Source organism: Eurosta solidaginis, chromosome 5, assembly GCF_040869045.1.
Source record: "Eurosta solidaginis isolate ZX-2024a chromosome 5, ASM4086904v1, whole genome shotgun sequence".
In the NCBI taxonomy this organism is placed as follows: domain Eukaryota; kingdom Metazoa; phylum Arthropoda; class Insecta; order Diptera; family Tephritidae; genus Eurosta; species Eurosta solidaginis.
Window position 1 is genome coordinate 90664859 of NC_090323.1, and position 24514 is coordinate 90689372.

Below are 24514 nucleotides of genomic sequence, written 5' to 3' on the forward strand. Positions count from 1 at the left end.
CTTCATCCAATATCGGACATAACTTGTAAATCGAACTGCCTTTACTTACTGGCCAACCACGGGACAACATTTGCATTCGTCGGCAAACTCAGTATTTTGAACTAGACGGTAGATAAAAGGCTCTGTTTGATTTATTTGTGTCGCCGATAATTATTTATGTACAATCAAATCTTTTCTTGTTTGCCAGCGAACGAAATTTCGATATTGCTAATCGCACCCACGTCATTATTCGGAGAAATTTGTACAAGTTGGTATATTTAGCAAAGGGCACAACATGATCGTATGTCTGTATTGTATACAGTGTTTTAGAACGTAGCTCGGTATCGATACCTTCCTCAGCAATGTCTTTTGGAACAGTAGGCCAACGATCTGCGTCCCACTTTAAAAATTGAGGACCATTAATCCATTTACAATTTGAGTCAAACTTCTTTGGACGCGTTGCATCGTCAGCGGGATTGACACTCCCTGGCACCCATCTCCATTGGTGCACCTCAGATGGCTGCAGCACTTCTGATACGCCATGAGCGCGAACTGTTAATAGCATCTAGGGTCGGATCTAATCCATTGGATCACAGTCTTGGAATCCGTCCAAAATAGTATCATGTTAGGTGTAACGTCGTGGCTGGCGATTATGACTTCCTTCAGCTGAACGCCTATAACGGCCGACTGTAACTCTAGGCGAGGTATTGACAGCAGTTTAAGTGGGCTACACCTTGACCTTTCAGCGATAAAGATGACATCTGTTTTATTTTTGTAGCTCAAGCGCCAATAAGCAACAGTTGAATATGCAAGCTCACTTGCGTCAACAAAAATGTGCAGCTGAATGTCTACCTTGTCATTAAAAAACTCCTGGTTATAACATCGTAGCACCTTTAAATCTTCTATGGTTCGCAAACCTGTGTACCAATCAAACCATTTTTCATATATGTCATCAGGAATGAGGTCATGCTAACCCACGTTCCGCTGCCACAGTCGTTGTAGCAATACTTTAGCGCAAACTGTAGCGCTACAAAGCAAACCGAAAGGTTCAAATATTGACATTAATACGCTAAGCATTTCTCCCTATGTGGGTTTACGCATACTATCTAGCACCGCCTTCGGTACCCTAGCAAACGACAGCTTAAAACAGAAGTAGTCTCTTTTCGGACACCAGTGCATACCAAGTACCTTTTCAGTGGTACCTTCCCCCTTACAGGTGCTAACTTACTTTGCGAAAGCGGTGCTGAATTGCCCCCTACAGCTTGCATAAGCTCATCAGAGTTGGAGATTACGTTTCTCAGTTCAAATCCCCCACATGCGTGTATTTCTATCACCTTCTTAGTTACCTCGATAGCTTCCTTAATGTTGTTGAAGCTATCCATATAGTCGTCGACATAGTGGCGTTGAATGATAACTTCGACTGCCCTCGGAACGGTGTCTCGAAAACTTTCAGCGTTTAGATTCTTAATGTATTGGGCGAAACAGGGCGAACTAATTGACCCAAATATCATAACTCTCATTACATATATATCTCGAGGCTGGAGAGAATTCCCCCTCTCCATAGAAAACGTTGTGAATTTTGATCGTCGTCGCGAATCAATACCATGTGAAACATTTCACGTATATCTCCACATACGGCTACCTTTCGTAGTTGAAAATTAAATAAAATATTTACCAATGATTTCGGTTGGTATTCAGACGAACCTTTCAACAAAGCACTATTTAGCGACATATCTTTAATCTTTGCGGCAGCATCAAAAACTAAACGGCGTTTATTCCCTTTGTTTGTGCTGGTTGCTAAAAAGTGTGGCAAGTACCATGTACGATCATCAACGTTGTCAATCTCAGCCACTGATAACTTTTTTGCATAACCCTTGTAAACGTAATCATAAATTTTTTGTATATACCAATCACGATATTCGGCATCTGCATTCATTTTCGATTCGATTTGTTGTAATCGCTTTACAGCTGTGTCAAAGCTTTGCGGAAAGCTAATATTATCACTGCGCCACAGTAAGCCAGTTTCGTATCTATTGTTTATAAATTTTGTAGTATTCCTGAGTAATTTTATTGCTCGGATGTCTGCATCTGATCGGACTATTGGCACTGATTTCACTTCACAATTATCAGCAACGAAATACTCGGCGATTTGCTGATTGAGGTCATATAAATCTGTTGCTTCAATGTTTACATGACCCACCATTACATCAGTAGCGCTTTCTTCATTTGATCCAAAAATTGTCCACCCTAATTTGGTTTGATGTGTCGCAAAATCTTCATCAATATTTATAACGCTATTCGGCCGAATTAACTGCGTATGTGGAAAGCCTACCAATAACTGTGGAACTGCATTGCAATGATCAAAAATATTTTTATCTCTAAGCTGTTTATGTTTACGTATAAATTCGCCTAAGTGCAAAGGCTGTTCGGGCAAGTACAATTTTTTTGTTGTTTGTACACGGCTCATTTGGTATTTTGTGGATTCTGAAAAAATATCGCCGATCTCAAATGAAACTCGCTTCGATGGTTCACTCGTCGTTTGATTGCCTATCCACTTGGGGCGAAGCATGTCAGTTTTACCCTTCACTCCTATGGCGTTTGCGATACTTTCTTCTATCAATGAGATTTTCGCTCCTTCGTCGATGAATGCAATTACAGTGACTTCGCCCTTTGGCCCTTTCAATTTAACAGCAAATATTTCATAAGTGTTTGTTTTGTGGCAGCTGATTTATAAACTGAATACAGCGAAGTTTGAAATTCACTGACTGTGGCCACTGGCTTGCAATCTTGTTCCCTTTTTTTTATTTGTATGTGTATTATTATTAGAATTTTCTTTGTGCAACAATCGGTTGTGGAATCTATCACAGCCTTGCACTCCACATTGTCGTCGTTTTGTGCAGCTATATAAATTATGGCCTGGTTGCAAACAAGAGAAACACAAATTGTTTTCCTTCACAACATTCCATCGATACGAATACTCAGCGTTTTTAAACTTTTGACATTTATACAAATTGTGGTTTTCTTCGTACATTGAACACTTTTTATCATCTTTGTTTATAGACATTACTGGCCTTGTTTGCAGTATATTTCTGGTACACGATTGCTCATGTGCAGAAGATTGTTTCACTGGCATAACATCAGTGGCCATTGACACATACAACGCAACTGTTTGAAGCCAGTTCGCAAAATTTCTTACAGATGGGTACGGTTGCTGCAGAGTTAGTACGTGGCGAGTCCACTCTTCTCTTTTGCTAAACCGTAGCTTGCTCAGTAACTCATCCAATAAAATTGGATTGTTTAAATGAGGGGTGGCGCCGGAACTTTCAAGGAAAGCCGCCAAATTTGAAACCATTGTACTGAAATTCAGAACGTCAGATATCTTCATGCTACTGATGGTAGGGTATGCACGTGCCCTTGCAATCTGCCTACGAACGAGTAACTCTGGGCGCCCGTAGTGGTGCTTCAAAGTGATTATTACAGTACTTACATTCGCGGGATGTATTAAAAGTGATTCAACTTGTTGGCGCGCTTTAGTTTTAAGCGCTTTCTGTAGACGTAACAAGTTTTCCAAATCTGTGTAGGCATATAACCTAGTGGTTTCCTTATAGGCTACTGAAAACATTGGCCACTCTTCTGGCGAGCCATGGAATTCGGGTAAATCGAGTACTTTGCGTATGGGTGGATAGACTCCAAGGCTTGCTGGCAACTGATTATAATTAACAATTGGATTTGTGGATGAAACGTGACTGGAAACGTAAGAAGTTCCAGCTGCGTATACTGATGGCGTGCCTATTGAGGGAGGATTCGAGTTATTGGCAACGTATAGTAAAGTGGGATTGACGAATGTGGTGTTAAGTGGTGTTGACTGAACCGCACTACCGGATGAGGCGACAAAAATGTTTGGGCATATGCCAGCATTGGCATGAGTGGTGTTAAATGCAAGGGCGTGGGCGGCGTGTGAATAAATTGAGTATTGATTTGCATACATACTGTTGGCGGCGCTGTTGACGCAAGCGCTGGCAGCATTATTCGTTGAAGTGATTGTGTTATAAATTGTTGAGCTTTCCGAGCTAATGGCATAAGAGGCAGTTGTTGATGTTATGTCAGCTACTGTGCTGACGACGGGTATGTTGGCGGATGCAGCTTCCGTGCTTTGTCCATTACTGACATAGTGGACATTTTCATTTTGTTGGCGACTAATTATGTGTTGGAGATAATCCTTTTCCTACTCCGATGAGGCTAATGCCAATTGCAGTTGCTTTACGTGCTGTCGAAGCTCTTCTTCGGCATTTTTGCATGGTGTAATTGTTTTCGTCGTCACTGACTTCGTTGCTGCTAGGCATTTCGATAATTGTATTTTTATAATAACGCAGGTTATATCTTCGGATGCTTTTTTCTTCTATTAGAGATGAATTTTTCATCGAGTGCAAATAAAATAGAATGAGGTACAATTATCGATGAACAAATATAAAAAGAATGCTGTAGAGGCAAGACTTTGGAATAAAACGCACGAGAATATTTGTAACAATACTATTTGTAATGTTTTTATATTTGTTCGTGTTCTTCTAATGTTTCTTTTCAAAAGAAAGAACCAGATGCGCACAAACAAAATGGCTATTAACATAGTTGCTTTGTTAACAGAGTTGCTTATAAAGTACGTATTTTAAGGAATATAAGAAAAGGTTTAAAGTACTCGGTACATAACAACTTGATATTAATTTCTATCTGTAACAGTAACATTTTAATACATTTCTGATAAATTTAATGATGATTATAAATTTTAATTATTCAATATATAAAGTTCGGATATCAAAGAGTGGCTTTACTTGCTTTTTTCGCTGCAAAATTTTTATAACAATATCAAAATTTAAGAGTCTTGCTAAAACGGATTCAACACAAATCGTGGCAAGTCCTGAAACTCGCTCTTGAGATGTACACGATCTATGAAAGTTTTTTATTCTTGAAAGGACGCTGAAGGAACTTTCTGCACTAGCTACAGTGGCAGGTATAGTGCAAAAGATACGTAAAGCAACACAAATGTTGGGGAAAATCATAGCAATTTCAATGGTGACAGACAAGAATAGAAAGTAACCTATGGAAAAAATCGCCGATAGGTGGTGCAAGGATCGAGATATTTACAAAAATCTTATTTGTGGTCCGATTTGGCTCCTATTTGGAACACATTATAAATACGAGGATAGAAAGCGACCTATGAAAATAAATCGCCGCTAGGTGAATCGTATTTGTGGTCCGATTTGGCTTATATTTGGAACACATAATACATACGATAATAGAAAGCGACCTATGAAAAAAATCGCCGCTAGGTGGCGCAAAGATCGAGATATTCAAAAAAGTCGTATTTGTGGTCCGATTTGGTCCATATTTGGAACACATAATACATACATGAATAGAAGGCGACCTATGATGTCCGATTTGGCTCATATTTGGAACAAATATTACATAGTGTCCGGTTCAACGCTTTTATTTAATTGTCTGATTAGCGCCCTAGATTGATGAGGAGTGTGATGACTAGTACCTAGGACCTACCTAATTATTTTCCAGCTTTTAGTATTATTATTACTTCATGTAAGTATTGTTTGCAATAAAACCGTTTAACTTAAAATTTTTTTGAATTATTTTATACTTTATTTTATTACTAGCAAGTACGCGGCTTACTTCGTTACGCCGCAAAAAATAAATCTATTGAGTTTTTGCTATTTGGGTATAGTTTAAAAGAAGAGATACACATACAATGTATGTATACATATGTATGTCATACATATGTCATGTATTTTTTCTTCTACGAAGGTAATAGTGTAATACCCTCTGTTGTATGAAATCCAAACACTTTTAAATTCGTTTGCGTTATGAACGATTTATTAATGAACAACTTTGAAAGAAAATGCAAAAAGATAACAATTCAAATAACATTAGGTACTTAATTAAATCGACTGCTGAGTCTTCTGTCACTCTATTTCAAAACGCTTTTCAAAAACGCCCCACCTCAAAACTCTTTTTAAAAACACCCTACATCAGAATTATTTTTCGAAAACGCCCTATCTCAGAATTTGATTGAAGAACGGCCCATCTCAGAATTTATCTCAGCTCAAAATGTATTGAATTTATACCGAGATGAAACAAATTTCGAAATAGGGCGTTCTTCAATCAAATTTAGCGGTAGGGCATTTTTGAGTAAAATTCTCAGGTAGGACGTTTTTGAAAAGAATTTTGAATAGGGTGCTCTTCCGCTCAGCAGTCGAAATTGGATTGTGGAACATAAAAAATTAATACATAAAATAAGGTACATTTTTTTATTAATTAAAAACTTCCGGGAATATAACATTCTTTGTTGTCTTATCATTTCCAGGAATGAGAAAACTTTGGTTCTGTGGGGAACCAGTTCTTGAGATAGCGACATACAGTTGACCGTGAGAAAACACTTCACTACGAAGGTCTACGCGAACATTACTAAATGTTTGTCCTTGCGACTTATTAGTTGTAATTGTATTAGTCCAAGTGTAATAGGCAGGTACTTCGGAGTAAAGCAAAGTCTTTGCAAAATCGTCAACTGAACAAAGGGGAAAAAATGCTGTCAAAGTGGTTTGTAGTGGTTTCTGCAGTACCATAAACCCTTTGCCCATTTTCTAAGTGAACAAATAGATGCACAACCGTTGGGAGTTGCTCATGAATCGAAAATCCCAGTAATCTCCAAATACCTTCTGATGTGCTTTAATATCTGCCATTCAAAAAATTTTGCACTTCGTCCTTATTACCTTGAACGGAAAATGTCGCTACCTTTGTTGACATACTTACAAACATATTTTATTGCTTGAATTACAGTACTCTACATTTATGTGAGCGGAGAAACATCTGGAAAGAACCGGGCAATATGGAACGACCTATCGGTTGTCGTCATTGTCCCATTAGAAAGTACATGGGTATAGCCACCCTCCACTGAAGACCTTCGTCTATATTTTGGATATCCATCTTCCCCGGTCTGCGTATGCTGTTGGAGCTCGCGTGGGTATCGTTTTGAGCATCGTCCATTCAACATGCAGGGCCATGATAAATTATCAACCCCATATGGGTTGTGGATCATATTTTTAGCAGTTATATCATACAACATCGGATCTTCGTCTTTATTTGGAATTTGCGCTGATATAATGCGATCCATGTCATCGTGAAGAAGCTTATCTATTAGCCAAATTACAATACATACATATGCGTGTGAGGTAAACCTCGCGTTTGCCGTTCAACAGTAAACATATAGCATCTAACTTTTCTAAAAATATCTTGTTTTGTAATTAAACTTATGAGTTGGTGTAGCTTGATATGTAATACTCTTGACGTAATGTCATGGTCATCATTTTAGCAGCCATGTCCACACAGTATCGGTTAAAGAGATATCCATATCAATGAAACGCATTAAAGCTATTTTCTCTAACCATAATTTTATATGCATAAAATTGCATATATTAAACTGTTTTTTGGGGGTTAGTTGCCCACTGCTTGGAAAAGTTTGCGGTATATTTACGCTGTAACCGTCCTCACCATTTAAAAATATGATAGGGTATTGCAAGGTATCATATGAAGGATGAATTTCTGACACACGATGGAGAGTGTTATCGTGGGAATGTAGCACAACATCGCGGGGACCAGCATTTTGTGGTGTTTAGGTCAGGTTTACATTCATGTATGTTCACATATATGCAACACTAACACGGGTAACTGAGTTTTCCATCGGATAACAAATATGTCTTGGAAAACCCCCGCACGATCTCCGGTTCGACAACACGGAGATCACTTTCCATTGTTCAATTTCAACCACGAAGGAAGAAGGTCAACTGCTGCTGTCACGCCACATACCAAAGGTAAAATATTGTACCCACTTAACAAATAATAAATCAATTATTATAAAATACTAATATTGAAATTATTTGCGCTTTCTTTTCTTTTCAATTATATTGGACCTCCACGCACCGAGCGTTCTGCGAGGCCAACATTTGTCACATAATATAACAAAATAAATCCAATCTGGCACGGAGACACGTTCTTTTCGTCTGGATATAACATTTAACCTCATAAAGTTAAAATCTGGAACAGAGACTTGGCCTCTTTGTCCAGATGGAAAATTAATTTACATTCGTCGAAATCTGGAACGGAGACGTCCAGACTACGAAAAATCTCGGAACACAAAAGAGATAAATACAGTCCAAATATGTATACTGTATAATGTGCGTTGAATTATAAACCGTTCTTGTTTTCAGCTTTAATATGTTGCTTCTTTTTTCTACAGCGGCTACTATATGCAAACAAGTCCGGACGTGATCAGCCAACAAATTTTCTTTCAATAATACAAACATATTATATCTAGTTTTAAGTAATACGTGCGCGTGACCGATTCTGCATGACCTTCCTTCGTTTCAAGATGTTGCTTACCGCAAGGGGGCCGGCATGTTAGGTCAGGACCTAAATATTTTTATACTGCAAACACGGCCACTCTAATACATAATTTATTAGTGCAAATACATTCATACATTCTTTCATGTACTGCACACCCACATGCATATACATTCAAGTATGTTCACATATATGCAACACTAACACGGGTAACTGAGTTTTCCATCGGATAACAAACATCCCTTGGAAAACCCCCGCACGATCTCCGGTTCGACAACACGGAGATCACTTTCCATTTTATTTTCAATTTCAACCCGGAAGGAAGAAGGTCAACTGCTGCTGTCACGCCACATACCAAAGGTAAAATATTGTACCCACTTAACAAATAATAAATAAATTATTATAAAATACTAATATTGAAATTATTTGCGGTTTCTTTTCTTTTCAATTATATTGGACCTCCGCGCACCGAGCGTTCAGCGAGGCCAACATGTGGTAATAAACTTCCAATAATATGGTACACTTGTCCATGTATTTTTAAAGTTGGCATGAAATTACCTTCTCTAATTTCATTACCGCCAAACGAAGTGATAGCGAAACAACCATTGTATTTTCTTTAAAATGACTGGACGACGTATGCTTTCCTGTAAGCAGCGCTTTGATTGCTGGCGGAGGCTCACCGATATCACTTAATTTGACATGATTCTTACTACAGCACGTAACTGGTGTTTCATTTGGCCACTTCCTAGCCTTACAAAAAACGCAAATTTCACTTATGCGGCCAATGAAAAGTGGAGAATTTTCCATTTTCAGATGTAGTCTGTAGTTAAATGCTGACTTCAGACCAATCGCCCTTTGCCTGTTGTTCAATACTCGAAATTCATAAAAATCAGTTTGGTACTTCTTAAGATTTGCCGTTCCAAACAATTCCAATAATAAGCATTTTTATATAATTAGTATACATATAAGTTCTTCCTAAACTGGTATTTTCTTAAACAAGTTTTTCTATAAACAAGTACTTTTCCTACTGCAAAGTGTACCACCATTATTGCTCCCCATATCATTAAGAATTTATACATAGACATGATTGTTACCTCGTTCCAGCCATATTTATTTTTTGCCTGTACAATAGCCTCATATACCGCATTGTGCTCCAAGTTTTTTATCACATGTGACATAATAAAATGTGTGTTGTCAAATCGAATTAACGATGGATTTATACGGAATTCATGCCATTTTCCAGGATGTTGATACGTTTCGTTCATCTAAAACAATAAATAAATATAATAAAAGTTGATTTAGAAAACATGTCCATTAATTCTAGACCAATAAAAATATAACCACATCTAATAATAGGAAAATAAAATAAATCTTGTATTAATTAGGCGGGGATTGCCACATTGCTTTTAAATGTATGAAAACATTTATTTGAAGCAATTTTTTATTTATAATTTATTTAATAATTTGGGAAAATTTAAACAACGTGACATCAGGACGGAGAATTGGATTATACCTTGTAAATCTCTTCAAAGCCTTTTCTCCCGGGAGTGTGATTTGAATCCGCACTCCTACGGTGGTTGAAGTGTTACAAACGCATTCAGCAACGTCATGCCTTAGTTGTTGTAAGCTTTATTCCAATTGCCTTCCATGCAATGAAATCCCACTCCCTAGAGAAAGGCTTTGAAGAGATTTACAAGGTATAATCGAAACAGCTGTCGCCTTGTCCATCCTGATGTCACGTTGTTTAAATGTTTCCCAATTTATTAAATAAATTAAAAATTTCTTCAAATAAATGTTTTCATACATTTAAAAGCAATGAAGGCAATCCCCGCTTACAAATAGACAACATTGGTTAATTCTTTGTAGTTTTATAAATGAAACAAAAGCAAAAATACCAGTTTCTTTGAAACCGCCACAAACAACAAACATAAGTTTAACACATGATTATATACAAAGTACGTACTGTGCAAATGAATGAAATATGCAAGGAAGGCAATTGCGGTAAAGTTTACAACAACTAATGCATAACGTGGATGAATGCGTTTGTAACACTTGAACCACCGTAGGAGTCAATATATAAAATTGAAACAACACCAACACCGTTTAGATTAGTTTTATTTATAACAATACAATTATTTATTATTATCTATATATTAATACGCTAACAAAATTTCCATACAATCAATTGACAGGCTGTTTCGCATAGTTAGCGTACGTAAAATCATATAAAGGTTATATGAACCGATTCGTATGGATCAGCCGCAGTGCATGGGCCTATTTTTGTTAACAAATATTACTCTATTTGTGTATGTTTGTTTAATGGTATGTTCAGTTTATACTTATATTTAAGAATTCATGAGCTTAACACCGGCTTATAATAAATGAATTTCAATTATTATGTTTTGTAAGAGTAACTGAAGAGGAAGAAACATTTACTGGCATATTGCGATGGACCCATTTCGAAAACCGCCAACGTAATCATCATCAGGCAATTTTGCAATGTTATGATTCGAATCGTGAATCACATGGTGAAACTGCAGTAGCCTTTAACCACTAGGCCATCCTGCTGGTATTTGTTTTCATGCTTAATTCAGTTTTTCTCATTTCTACACTAACAACACAATTGATACATTTTGTCTATATATTGATTATTGATTGAAATTACTCTATTTGTTTATAATTAATAGAAAAAGTTGTTTGTAAATTCGAAAATCTGTGCAAATACCGAAATTGCCATCTGTAGGACCCATTATGTTCACAAATCCCCCTGAATTCGAAATTCCAACAGTTTCATTGTCGCGTTGTTCAAATGTTTCATCTACATATGTACATATTCGTACGCGGCAAACGGTGAGAGAACTACTGCTTCACTCATTCTCAGTTCAAATAAAATATTGTTTCCCATTTTTGCCACTTACCTATTTTGGTCTGTACCAAAATCCTTAAAAAATTGTTCTAAAATAATTTTTAATTTTTTTAGCACACAAAAAAAACTTTAAAGAGATGTAATAACTTAACCGGCCTATTTTTTGGACAAATTTTACTTACACGTATTGGGTCGTTTTTTTTCGTTTAATATACAACGTGAAATTTTCCCATTCAATAAAGTTGCATTTAAATAATAATAAACTAAGTTGAAATTAAAGATAATATAATAAAATAAAATAACAAATATCAAAATAAATTAGCATAAAAGACAATATACAAATTTTAATGTAATATCTTTGTAGCAAATTTATTAATTTTTTGTTCAATATAAGATCAGATTCTTTGTTTTTTATTTTAGTGCTTTCAAAAAAACATGAAATCACAAATAATGAGACAACTTTTGTTCAAACTCAATAAATTTATTTATTTATAACAACTAATTGCAAATTTCACCCAAAATATTTTTTGCATTTCCAGATTTTATGCTCATTTTATATATAGTACGTCTTATACTGAACAAAAAATAAATAAATTTGCTACAAAGATGTAACGTAAAAGTTGTATATTGTCTTTTATGCTAATTTTTTTTATATTTCTTATTTGATTTTATTATTTTATCTTATATTTCAACTTAATTTGTTATTATTTAAATGCAACTTGATTGCATCGGAAAATTTCACGTTGTATATTAAACGAAAAAAACGAACCTAAAACGTTTTCGATTTTAGGTCGAAATATTGCATAGGCAGTATATTACCTACTATCTATATATTAATACGCTAACAAAATTTCCATACAATCATTTGAAAAGTTATATGAATCGATTCGTATGGATCAGCCGCAGTGCATAGGCCTCTTTTTGTTAACAAATATTAATCTATTTTTTTATAATTAATAGAAAAAGTTGTATAAAAAGCTAAAAGTTGGCCCCCAAAATTTTCCGTTTTGGAGGGGAAAGGCACCCACACATCAACCCCGACATGCATATGCATGAGTGCTGACAAAAAGCACACATATACGTGCATGTACATGCATGCACATGCATGTGGTGGTGATGGTGTGGGTGGTTATAAATTAAGTCGAGTATCGAATATCGATTTGCAGAGTTGCATTGGGGGGGGGGATCGCAATCAGATGCGGAAAAGTTAGGCATCCTGCCTAAACATGCCGGCCCCTGCGATACGCAACATCGTTTTCCGCCAATGACCTCCGCTGAAACGAGAAAAATTAATATAAGACTTACACACTAAACTTAATCTATATGAGCTTCGCGGGTGGCCGGGAATCCTTCCCGACTTGCTCAGCATGCCACCTAAGCTAGGATGAAAAGTTAACGGTTATGAACAGTGAAGTGAATATTTCTTGCCATTGGTTTATACGTAACTCTTAAATATAGAGATGAATAACATAATATGAAGTAGAAGGTCAGTAGTGCTGGACGAAGAGGCCGAGGTCTCCGTTCCAGATTCGTAGTTTTTTTTGGTTGTACGAAGAGGCCGAGATCTCCGTTCCAACCTCGTAGTTTTTTTGGTTGGACGAAGAGGCCGAGGTCTCCGTTCGAGAATCGCAGGTTTTTTTTTGTTTAGATTTTCCTGGGCTGGACGAAGAGGCCGAGGTCTCCGTTCCAGCGTCTACCGTATAATGTCGCTCTCGGGGCGACTGCGTTCTGTTCGACGAGGTGTGACATCTTGTGGATGTGTAGGGGCGAGTGGCCGTGAGGTTGGTTGGGTGAGGCTTGTTCTCACGATAGTGCATGGACTCTAATTATGTATTAGATTGTTAGTTAGTGCTGTTGGAATGGACGTTATTTCGAGCAGCTTATGCATATTGAACAAAATCAGTAAGGTTACGGGGCGTGGGAGGTTGGAACGGACGTGATTTCAAGCCACCCACCCAAATCATTGCGTATTTAAGGTAGTCAGTAGACATTTTTATCATTGCGTGGTGCGATTCACCCTTATCACTGTATTGCGGTGCTTGGAAGCGAAAAATTTTCTTTTCAGAGAAGCGTGAAAAGCCAACGAAAATAATGCATTCAATTCTGAGCGAAAGCTCATGACGAATAGCGAAAATCGTCATTAAATTCGAGAATCCGCCAAGAGCATGTGCTGATATGAAGGGGTTGAAAATTCTAGGTGGTTTAAAATGAATATTAAATACCATTTCACCAAGCAGAATTGTGTTATTTGCTGTCGCCTGACATGAATTTCCAGATTTGCGAAGCTTGTCACGACACATTCTATATGCACGTATCATTATGCTAAAGGTTACGTACCAATGTACCACCCTGTCGCATGTTTCTTTTCTTTTTTGATAGAGCTGATGTGGTGAATTTGTAGCATGCGAATTATATAGATTATGTATTTTTGTCATGCTAACTGGCGCATAGTGCCGTAGAAAAGTTTGTTATTTTTTTTCATTTCGGGATTTGTTCATTGCGAGAGTACGATTCTTGACTTTTGTACCGAAGCCTTAATTCAGGAGGGTTCATGATGTTTGTTGTTGAAAACAACAAGTCCTGCCCCCCCAGCCAACAAAAAAAAAAAAAAAAATCATGCAGTGCCGACGGCAAAAATATCAAAATCAAATGAGAGCATAATTATGTTTGAATGAGGTTTTTGCCTTTGTTTTTGAGCGTAGGTATTTTTTTTTTTTTTGGATTGTCCGAAGCCGATCCCGATTTTGTTTCTCTAGTGGTTTTCGGTACCAGTGTGCGTCATTTGATGCCGCAGGATTGTCCGAAGCCGATCCCGATTTTGTTTCTCTGGCGCTTTTCGGTACCAGTGTGCGTCATTTGAGGCAGCACTAAAGAAAACAAGCAAATATAAGTACATATGTTGGTTGTACATATACCAACGGCAACGGTTTTTCGGTACCCGCGTGCATCGTTTGATGAGACACAAAAACCAAGCAGGCAAACATATGCACATACATACGTTGGTTATCCATATACCAACGGCAACGGACAAAGCCAGCGAACATCTATACACATGCCGTGTATTGAATGAAAATTTCGATGAATTGAAACAACGGGTTCACTGATTTTTTTCCGTTGTCTTTTCTTTCATTGTGGCGCGTGGATGACGGCGGATCGGCAAGCAAAAAAAAAGGTGAGTAAAATTGTAAAATTCTATGAATTAATTTTACTAAGAATTATCTTCCCCTTTTTTGTAGTATCCTCAATTTGACCACATTGATCTCCAAAATACTTACAGTGTGGAAAACCTTTCAGCGAAAAAAAGGACGCACCGAAAAACCCAAAGGACACTGCATTAGAGAGGTCCAAGGTTTTATTTAATCAAGTAAGTGACAATAGAAATTAGAAAAAAGTTTTCCGAGTATTTCTGCCATGAAAAGCTTCTTAGGTCGAGGTCGGCATAAAACATGTAGGTCCCGTCCCGCGAATTTGTAGATAAAATTAAAAGGAGCACTACACAAATTGGAAGAGATACTCGGCCTAAAATCTCTTCGGAGGTTATCACCTCTTGCATTTATTTAACGACTTCACTTTGTTGTTTTAATAAAAAAAAAATACTCCCCTACTAGTTTAACTCGATTAGGTCAGTAGTCTCGCTGCTCAGATCGTAGGTAGGACCATACTCATGCAAATTTATATAACCATGGGCCGCACCATGTACCAACTTGGTACATAGTGACACACATTTGCATTTATGTCTTCATTGATGTGAGCAAATTTAATGCAATTACTTGGCTCAGAGAAATTTCAAGGGTTTTCTATCAAGCCAACAATTGACTGTAAGCGTCTGCTCCTCTATAAATCAAACAACGCAGTTGCTTTACTTTCCATAAGTCCAGGAAATATGGGTAAGTGACAATACCCAACACAAAAATCGTGCATATGTGATAATGTGTAATTAGTATGGAACTTAAGGATATGAGTTGTGATGACACCGGGAGCTCCTCCCGACTTAAGTGGTTTGACTTTATAGCGCTTATTGCTCAATTTTTGACCGATCAGAATTTAGAGAAATGTTGCAGAATGAGGACCAACTAAAATCCTAGCAACGCGCTTTCTGAGGATATATTTAAAGGCTGATAAAAATGATTTAAAAATGCAGTAAAAGTACACAAACGAAAATGCCTTTTTTTCTTAATTTTTTGTTGACTGGTCGCTGCGTTGTCTTTGCAAATTGGCATGATTGACCTTAGGTGGGGATTTTACATAAACGTGTAGCAGTCTGGTTATCTGTGGTCTCATAAGTAAAGTTCAGCTGTGCAGCCATAGGAATGATGATATATTCCATTTGCCAATCTCTGGTACTGTGAATGGGGCTGGTGCGGGGTATGTGGTTATTGGTGCTACGATCGTGGCAGCTGTTGTGACAGTTGTTGAAGCTTGTGTTATTGGTATACCAAAATGCAAAATGTTATTGCGTTGAAGTTATATCGGTTTGTTGCTAATAATTTTTATTTTGAATATTTTGATAAGAGTGCTAGTTAGTTAATCTGTATTAAAATGCACCAAACAGGGACACACACACATGTCACAAGTTACTAACCACATCCCTTGCCAGTAAATATTTATTATATAGCTTTAGATAACGTAAATTGAGATTTTAGGAAACCACCCGCACAAAGATTAACTGAAGTAAAATCAAGCGCTAATATATGTTTAGTTACATACGTATTTTGGCTGCTCTTGACGTTTGTACCTTGCTTAAGGCAGCATTAAAGGAACTAACTATATGCTCTTTGTAAATACGAATGGCAGCTACAAAGTAATTAATCAAATTTTACAGTCGGCACAGTGCCTTAATTTCTAATGAACTGGGCGTACATATGTTTTAAGTCTTGACTATGCACTTTTATCTCAATTAAATGTGCATAAATTAAGAAGAATATGTATGTTTAGATGGTTTTTATTTGGGCAACTTTCACAACTTGTATTTGAGGGAAAAACAAAATTATACTAGTGTATGCAAGGTGCCAAAAACAGACTCGGTGATAATTGGGTGCCGCCTATGGCTATAGCGCGTTTAACAAGCATGGCGGTTAACCGAGCTTTGGAGCCACCAAATAGCTTACAGCACGGTCCGAAAAGTTGTTAGACTAATATAATGAAAAGTTGTAATTTTTTTTTAATCGATGTTTGAAGGGCTGGATGAAATGAGTACAAAAAGTGTAATTGCATCTAATCCGATTTAATACTAGTGCGGTTTTATGTGCTTTATTCCGGAATACGAAGAAAACACTCACAAAAATTACTCTACTGTCAGCTCTTCGGATCTTATTGTGGTTGTTGCACGTGGGGGATATCACCATGAGGATGCTGTTAATGTTCGTCGTTTTCAAATGGTGCTGAAGCAAATGTAATTCCCCGAGGTATTTCCTGGGTTTCTTCGACGGAGCTTTACGATACCTAAAATAGATGGCCTTGCTTTAATTTAAAAACTGCACAAAACGAACCTAAGATGGGCTTTTAGTATTTAGAAAGGGAAACTTTGCGTCAGTCTGCTACTTCCCCCCACCAGTGGTAAGGGGTAGCGGATACTGCGTGAAGTAATTAAAAAAAAACGAAAGTAGTAGTTTGGTTTTTTTTTTTTTTAAAACCTCGTTCAAGTCTGGCACTTCCCCCCACCAGTGGTAAGGGGTGTCAGATAGCGCTCGAGGTACGGGAAATATCCTCCTAGTGATATACACTCCCGATTTCTACGACCTTTTGTAAGTCCGGTACTTCCCCCCACCAGTGGTAAGGGGTACCGGATACTGCTCAAGGTCAGGGAACTTTTTTCCCTTTCCAATTTTTTTGTTTACGGTGAACATATTGCACCCCTGGTGCCCATTGCCCGGATATGCGTCCATGCAACTCAATATTATTTGCCTAGCTAATGTTGGACAACTCGAATCCATCCCCCTTTTGAAGCCCTGGCTGCATTGTTTGATTTATTTTATTTATTTGGGTGAATAACCAGGGCGTTGGTTCGACGATGGAGAGCGTGGTGGAGCGCATTGAGGCCAGGCGCACTCACAATGGGCCGACCGAGTACCTCGTGAGATGGGCGAATTCGTGGGAGCCGGAGGAGAATTTGGCATGCCCGGCACTTATAGCAGCATTTGAGGATTCACTAAAGGCGGAACACGGTAAGACACGCTCACCTACGCCGCCCGACAACTTGTTTATTTTCCTTTCTTTCCTTCTTCAGTCGAACAAACTACAGGTGGTGCGTCGGGTTTCGACCGAGGACTAGAACCATATGCCATCTTAGGAGCAACAACGTCACCGACGGGTGAACTGATGTTTCTCATCCAGTGGAAGGGGGTTAACGAGGATGAGCTAGTGCCGGCGGAGCGGGCCCATGTGGAGTGTCCGCAACTGGTGATTCAGTTTTACCAGGATCATTTAACATGGCCGTAGGTCCCCTTCACACGAAACTGCGCACACAAGCAACCCTACGAGAATATAAGATTTTTATGTCATTTAAGTTAATATGTAAAAAAAAATATATGGATTTTGAGTACAAATTTTACAACCACTTAGTTGAGGTAGCTGATATGCACATACAAATGTGCATACAAGTGAATAGATAAGATCTCATTTTCTTTAGTATGTAAGAAAGGGGATGCAAATTGAATTATTATTGACTACCCCGCTACAGAATGTAGATTTAGGTTAGTATCTCTTGTTTCCAATAAAATTAATACAGCTCTCGTGCCGAAAGCGATGTATTTGAAAATAGATTAGTTAGTTAATTATTTCAATATGGGTTGGCGAATATAGGAGTGTTTGTAGAGTTAGCCCGGCCACAATAGAATTAACGGTCCCACCCACTTTATCTTGGTTGTTGGTGTTTGTGTTGGCGCAAGTGTGGAAAGGGTGCACTTGAACTTATGGTCATAGCTGAATGGATGCTCGCGGCTAACGGTTGTTTCCAGGACAGATTAGCGCACGGTGAGTAGGAAACGATGCTTCACATGTTTATCAACAATATTTAACTGATGCTAATTTTAATGGTACTGATTGCGGTGCAAGCGGCATTAGTACTGGTATTGAAGCGGTTTAGTTATGCATTTATGCGTTTATAATATTTAGCAAGAAAATAATAATTCTTAAAAATATGCCCGTACAATGTAACTAAAAGCTGTGAACGCTTTAAACATTTATTTTTTGTAATAGGGATAATAGCAAAGCTAATTTAGTCGAAGCTTTAGATCGAAGGGGTATTCATGAGCAAGGCTCTTAATTCATGTAGCAATTGACATGAGTGCAAACTAACTTATTGATATGTAGATTAAGTTGTGTGTAAACCTATAACTATATATGAGTACTGGCATAGCTTATGATGGATCGTGGAAACGTTTCGATTTGCGTGGTTCGTTTAAGTATTCATGGAAATGTTCCGGGTAGATCGTTAATTTTCAAATATAAACCGATTCCCCAGATTCTTAAAGGGAGACGAATGTTCCGAACCTACGGAATAAATCAGTTAACATGCTCAATGAGTACATTTCTTAATGGTATCTCCTTGAAGCGATTTACCAGTCGGAATTTTGACGTGGAAAGATGAATTTGGAATCGGTTTATGTTTCGGATGTTCATAGGGTTACGAAAGCGCACGATTACTCGGTGTCGATACTTTTCATAAACCCTATGCTAAACAGTATTCGAATGACGATGCGTATTGCAGGTTTTCATTTTATTGTTGACCTCGGGCATTTGGCCGAGTGCGTAGGTGTTCTGTGATCCTCGTTCTGGGATAACGAGTGAATGGAATGGTTTCTGGTGTCCTAGCTCGGGGCGAGCGAGTGAATTTGGGGATTTCCTGGTGTCCTTGCCCTGGGTGTGCGAGTGAAATGTGGGGTTTTCTGTTCAGGGGGCCCTCGGTTAGTATTGTTGAAAAAAAACTTAGAAAAAAATTTTTTTTTTGTTTGCGAGCTTTTGGAAGCTCTCCCGCGTCTTCGTGCATCTCGCTTCCTTTCCCCATTGCCCACCAGTAGTCAGGTGTAGGATTCCCTCCGGTAGACTCGACACGAGACCGGGGGTAGAGAACCAAAAAAAGAGAAGATGTAGGATCGCCCTCCGGTAGACTCGCACCATCACGAGACCGGGGGGTTGATTATAATATATGGCTCGGGAGAAACGCAGGCCTAGGGATAGAGAGACACGAAGACGCGGGTTCCTTAATATGCTTTCTATGCTTTCGCCAACCGTGGGCCTCTAATTTTAGGTAGTCGGGGGAAATAGAATTTTGGTTTTTGGGGTTTTGTAAGGCGGAATTTGGCCCCTTACATTTAAGCCTCCTTGTCGTGGGACGGAAGGAGTACCAATTTCGTAATTGGTCTCGCTATCTTGGTTGTATGAACGTCAACAACACGCACACGGTTATCAGAGCCTGGGTGTGTGTTGACGATTCTCTCCATTCTCCACTCGTTGGGTTGGAGGTTGTCCTCTTTGATAACAACTAGGTCTCCGGGTTTTAGATTAGGTTGCGGATGTTTCCACTTGTATCGTTTCTGGATCTCGGTGAGATATTCGGTTTTCCATCTCTTGCAGAAAGAGTGATGGAGGGCTTTGACTTTCTGCCACCGATTGATCATCGAGGCAGGGCTCTCACTCGCATCCGGCTCTGGCGGAGCCAGTAGATGGCTGCCAGTGAGGAAATGTTCTGGGGTGAGCGGCTCTAGGTCCGTCGGGTCATTGGACGCCGGGCTGAGCGGCCGCGAGTTCAGGCATACCTCGATGCGGCACAAGAGGGTATGGAATTCCTCGAAGGTGAATTTGTGTGGTGAGGCTATCTTTTTGAAATGGATTTTGAAGCTTTTCACTCCGGCCTCCCACAGCCCTCCCATATGAGGAGCGCCCGCAGGGATGAAATGCCACGTGAGTGACTGGTGGCTGTACTTTGAGACAGCGTTCTCTCGCGCTTGTGAGATAAAGGTCTTGAATTCTGATCGTAAGGATCGTGACGCTCCGACAAAGTTCGTACCATCGTCGGAGTACATATTTTTTGGGCATCCGCGCCTAGATATGAAACGGGCAAATGCCGCTAGAAATGATGGTTTGCTGAGGTCAGTAGTGGCCTCCAGATGAACTGCTCGTGTGGAAAAACACACGAAAAGGCAAACATAGCCTTTGGATAGTCGACACCCTCTGCCGCAGTAACTTTTAATGTCAAAGGGTCCGGCGAAGTCGACTCCAGTATTCGTGAATGCACGGCTGAATGTCGTGCGTTCGCGAGGGAGAATACCCATAAGTTGGGTCTGAGCACGCTTTCGGTGTATAGTGCAAACTTTGCAATTGTGAATTGTTGCCCTAATCATGGGTTTGATGTTAGGTATCCAGTACTGGGTGCGTATCAGACGTAACATGAGTTGGTTTTCCCCATGCAGACTTTGTTGATGAAACATTAGGACTGCCAGACGGGATAACCGGCAGTTGTATGGGAGGAGGATAGGGTGGCGTTCATTAAAAGCTAAGTCCGTTGACGCCCCAGGTCGCCCTCCTACCCGAATGATGCCATGTTGGTCTGGATAGGGATTAAGTGAGAGTATTTCACTTTTCCTTGCAATTGGTTTTCCGGCCTTTAGATCACTACATTCGGAACTATAGTGTTGTTTCTGATAGATTTTAATTAAGAGTTGGGTTACTGATTTGATCTCATCAGGAGAGATTAAAGGTGACTTGACCTTAAATGATTTTTTTGTTTTGGGGTGAGTTCTTCAGTAGAACCTCATAACGTATGAGTGCACCCGTAAAGCCCTAGGTAGGTCTGAAAAGCGTTGGAGAACATCGGTAGTATTTACTGTTGTTGTTGCGCAGGTCTTCGCCCTCTTTTCCTCTACGGAGGTGATGTAGTCACTTTCTTGTGCTGGCCATTGGGAAGTGTCTTCTTGCAGCCAAGAAGGCCCCTGCCACCACAACGAATTGTTGACCAATTCAGACGCAGGTAATCCTCTGCTACCTAAATCTGCTGGGTTAGATTCTGAGTTTACATGCAACCAGTCCTTATTTCCGACCATGTCGATGATCTTGCTGATCCGATGTGCGACGAAAGTGGACCAGGAACACGGCGGTTTCCTTATCCATGCGAGGACGATAGTTGAATCCGTCCAAAGGTGCACTTTCACTGGTCCCAACTTGAGGTTCCTGAAAATTGATTCGGTGATTTCCGCTAACAGCACGGCTCCGCAAAGTTCCAATCGTGGAAGAGAAAGAGTTTTCACTGGGGCTACTCGGGTTTTGGCTAGAAGCAGGTTTGTCCAGATGTCATTATCCGTTTTTACGTGCATGTAAATGGCTGCTGCATAAGCCTTCTCGGATGCGCCACAAAATCCATGGATCTCGATGTCGGTTCCTGGTGAAAAGTTGACCCATCTAGGTATCCGGATTTTATCGATTTCATGGTATTGGTCGGTGAAGTTTTTCCATCGTACTGGTAGATACTGGTTCGTCCCAAACTGTGCCTTCCAACCAAATACTCTGCGTGAGTATTTTTGCCACAATGACCATTGGTGCCAGCCATCCCAAGGGATCGAAAAGTTTGGCGATTGCTGATAGTATCGCTCTCTTCGTAATGTTTTCCGGGTTGTCCAGCGTCCCTGCTTTAAAATAAAATAAATCGGAGAGGGCATTCCATCGAATGCCTAACGCTTTAACTGAACTGGTATCTTCGAATGCCAGGAAGATTTCATTGAGCAGGTCTGCTTTGGGGATGTCCCTTAGAATGTCCTCTGAATTGGATGTCCATTTGCGAAGTGGAAAGCCCGCTGAGTGTAGGACTTGACGAATTTCATCTCTGGCTTTAATAGTCGATGCGATCGTATGTCCACCCGCTAACACGTCATCTACATACATGTATTCTCGTATTATGTTAGCCGCTGTAGGGTGTGAACTTGACACGTCGTCTGCCAGTTGTAGGAGCGTTCTTATCGCGAGATATGGACCGCAATTCACTCCGAAGGTAACCGTCTTTAATTCATAAAGACTAATAGGGTCATTCGGGGACGTGCGATGCACAATACGTTGAAATTTGGTGTGATTTTCGTTCACCCAAATTTGTCGATACATCTTTTCGATGTCGCTATTGAAGACGAAACGGTATAGTCTCCAACGTAAGATAAGGATGGGTAGATCGACTTGTAGAACTGCGCCTGGGAGGAGAATATCGTTTAGGCTATTACCGTTGGCCGTAGGGCTCGAGGCATTAAATACTACGCGTACCTTGGTGGTTGTACTTTCTGCGGCGTGGTGGGGCAGGAAGTAATGATCCGAATCGTCGGATGGGATATTTCTTTTCAATTTTTCCATATGTCCGAGCGTTTCATATTCTGACAACACCCGAACATATTCCTTACCTAAATCTGGATTTTTTATTAGCCGCCCCTCATTCCGGAAGAATTGAGAGCATGCACGCTTCAGGGATGGTCCTAAGTTAAATTGTTAGGGTAATCCTGCCGGAATGGTAGTGACACGGTGTACCTTCCATTCTCACTTCGCTGCGTTGTTTCTTTAAATAGTTGTTCGCAGTACCTTTCATCCTCATTTAATATTTTATTTTTGGGTAATTTTCTACCTCCGAGAAAGCTTTGAGTTGGTTGTCTAACGCAACCTCGTTGTAGAAAGACATAATGCTCTTCGTTGGATTCGGTGATACGATACGACCGGTTAGTATCCAACCGAACACTGTCTCTTGGGCTAAGAGTGTGTTTAGTACATTCTTTTTTATACCGTTCATTATAATTTGGAGATATATGTCTCCGCCAAGTATGAGGTCTACGTCTTCGTTGACGTAGAACCTCTTGTCTGCCAAAACTAAGTCTGGGAATGCCTGCATAGTCATTGCGTTGATATGGCAGGATGGAAGATTCACAGTGAGTTTCGCTAGAACTAGTATGGGTGTAGTCAGGCTGAAGCAGGGATCCACTGGTGAACGTAATTCGATGTTGGATGCTTCTTTCACCTGAGCTGACACCGCATTTGTGATGCCTGAAACATGGGCATGCATTTTCCTCGCTGGCAAATTGATTCTGCGTTTCAGTCTTTCAGTTATAAAGGAACATTCAGACCCAGAATCAATTAATGCCCGCGCGGAGAAGTCGGTACCATTATGGTGAATGTGTACGCGAGCAGTTCCTAATAGCACACCTGTGCTGGAATTGGCATGGCAGGATTTGACATTCTGATTCGCAGAGGAAGGTGGTTGTCCCGATTCCTGTCTTTTCCTTGCCTGTGCCGAAGTTGATGGGGCATTATCCGCATCTTTGAAGGGATTTCGCACCGCCGGTTGCTGAAGTGTGCCCGCATGCAGGAGCGTGTTGTGACGAGAGTGGCATTTGGAACAGTTGTACGAAGTGGTGCACCTCGTCACTGTGTGTCCTGGGGATAAACAATTCAGGTAGACATTTTTGGATTTGACGAATTTAATCCTTTCTACCGGGTTTAAATCGCAAAAACGTGAACAGTTGCGTAATCTGTGCTCCGTAGATTTGCACATTTTACATATTGATTTTGTTGTTTGCTTGGTTACTTTTGTTTGAAAAGCACCAAGTCTTTTTGTAGGGGTTTCCGTCGACTGGCGCGACGTGTTTGACTTTTGAAATTTAGAAGTGGCCTTCCCTGTAAAACCAGACACGGTTTCAAGTGTCTGAAAGCGATTAGACAAGAATTTGTCCATATCCTCCCACTTGGATATATCCGTTTTGTGGTCAATGCTCTGCTCCCATAGAGCCAACGTATTCTCAGGTAATTTTGTCGATCATAAATAAGTAATAATCGCATCCCAATTTGAAACGTCAATCTGATGTGTTTTTAAGGATGCTAAACAATTATTTATGTCGCGCTGTAAGGTTTTGATTGAGCTGCCGCACTAGCTATCCATCTTTTTTAGATTAAACAAAATTTGTAGTTGTGAGTTTACGGGAATCCGCTTATTCTCGTATCTCTCACATAGGTTTTTCCAGGCTGTTTCGAAGCCTTCATTTGTCAAAGGACATTTCTTGACAATGTCCTTTGCCTCACCTTGGGTTTTTTGGTTAAGGTGAAACAACTTTTCTACCGGGCTTAAACGACTGTTGTTTTTGTAGATGGCCGTGAACAGGTCACGAAACGTTGGCCAAGATAGGTAGTCGCCCTTGAATACCTCAGTATCGCAGGCTGGCAGGCGGATACTGTGTTCGCGCGCGCGTTCTCCCTCAGTTTTGACTGCCCTATCTTTTTCCTTCTTCAATTTAGTTTGAATTTCAGCAATGT

The 24514-nt window shown here is 39.6% G+C and overlaps 1 protein-coding gene and 1 long non-coding RNA gene across 3 annotated transcripts in view; one reads left to right on the plus strand and one right to left on the minus strand.

Annotated features, from left to right (window-relative positions):
• LOC137253437 (limbic system-associated membrane protein) overlaps positions 1 to 24514 on the minus strand; it is a 795865-nt gene that overhangs the window by 27721 nt on the left and 743630 nt on the right. For both annotated transcript variants that reach the window (XM_067790351.1, XM_067790350.1), the window contains one exon: positions 9474 to 9644. In XM_067790351.1, the coding sequence (XP_067646452.1) occupies positions 9474 to 9644 (171 nt within the window). The remainder of the gene's footprint in view (positions 1 to 9473; positions 9645 to 24514) is intronic.
• Positions 14342 to 17346, plus strand: LOC137253440 (uncharacterized). The gene is made up of 3 exons (XR_010953802.1): positions 14342 to 14417; positions 14482 to 14609; positions 17241 to 17346. It is a non-coding gene; the product is annotated as an uncharacterized lncRNA (long non-coding RNA).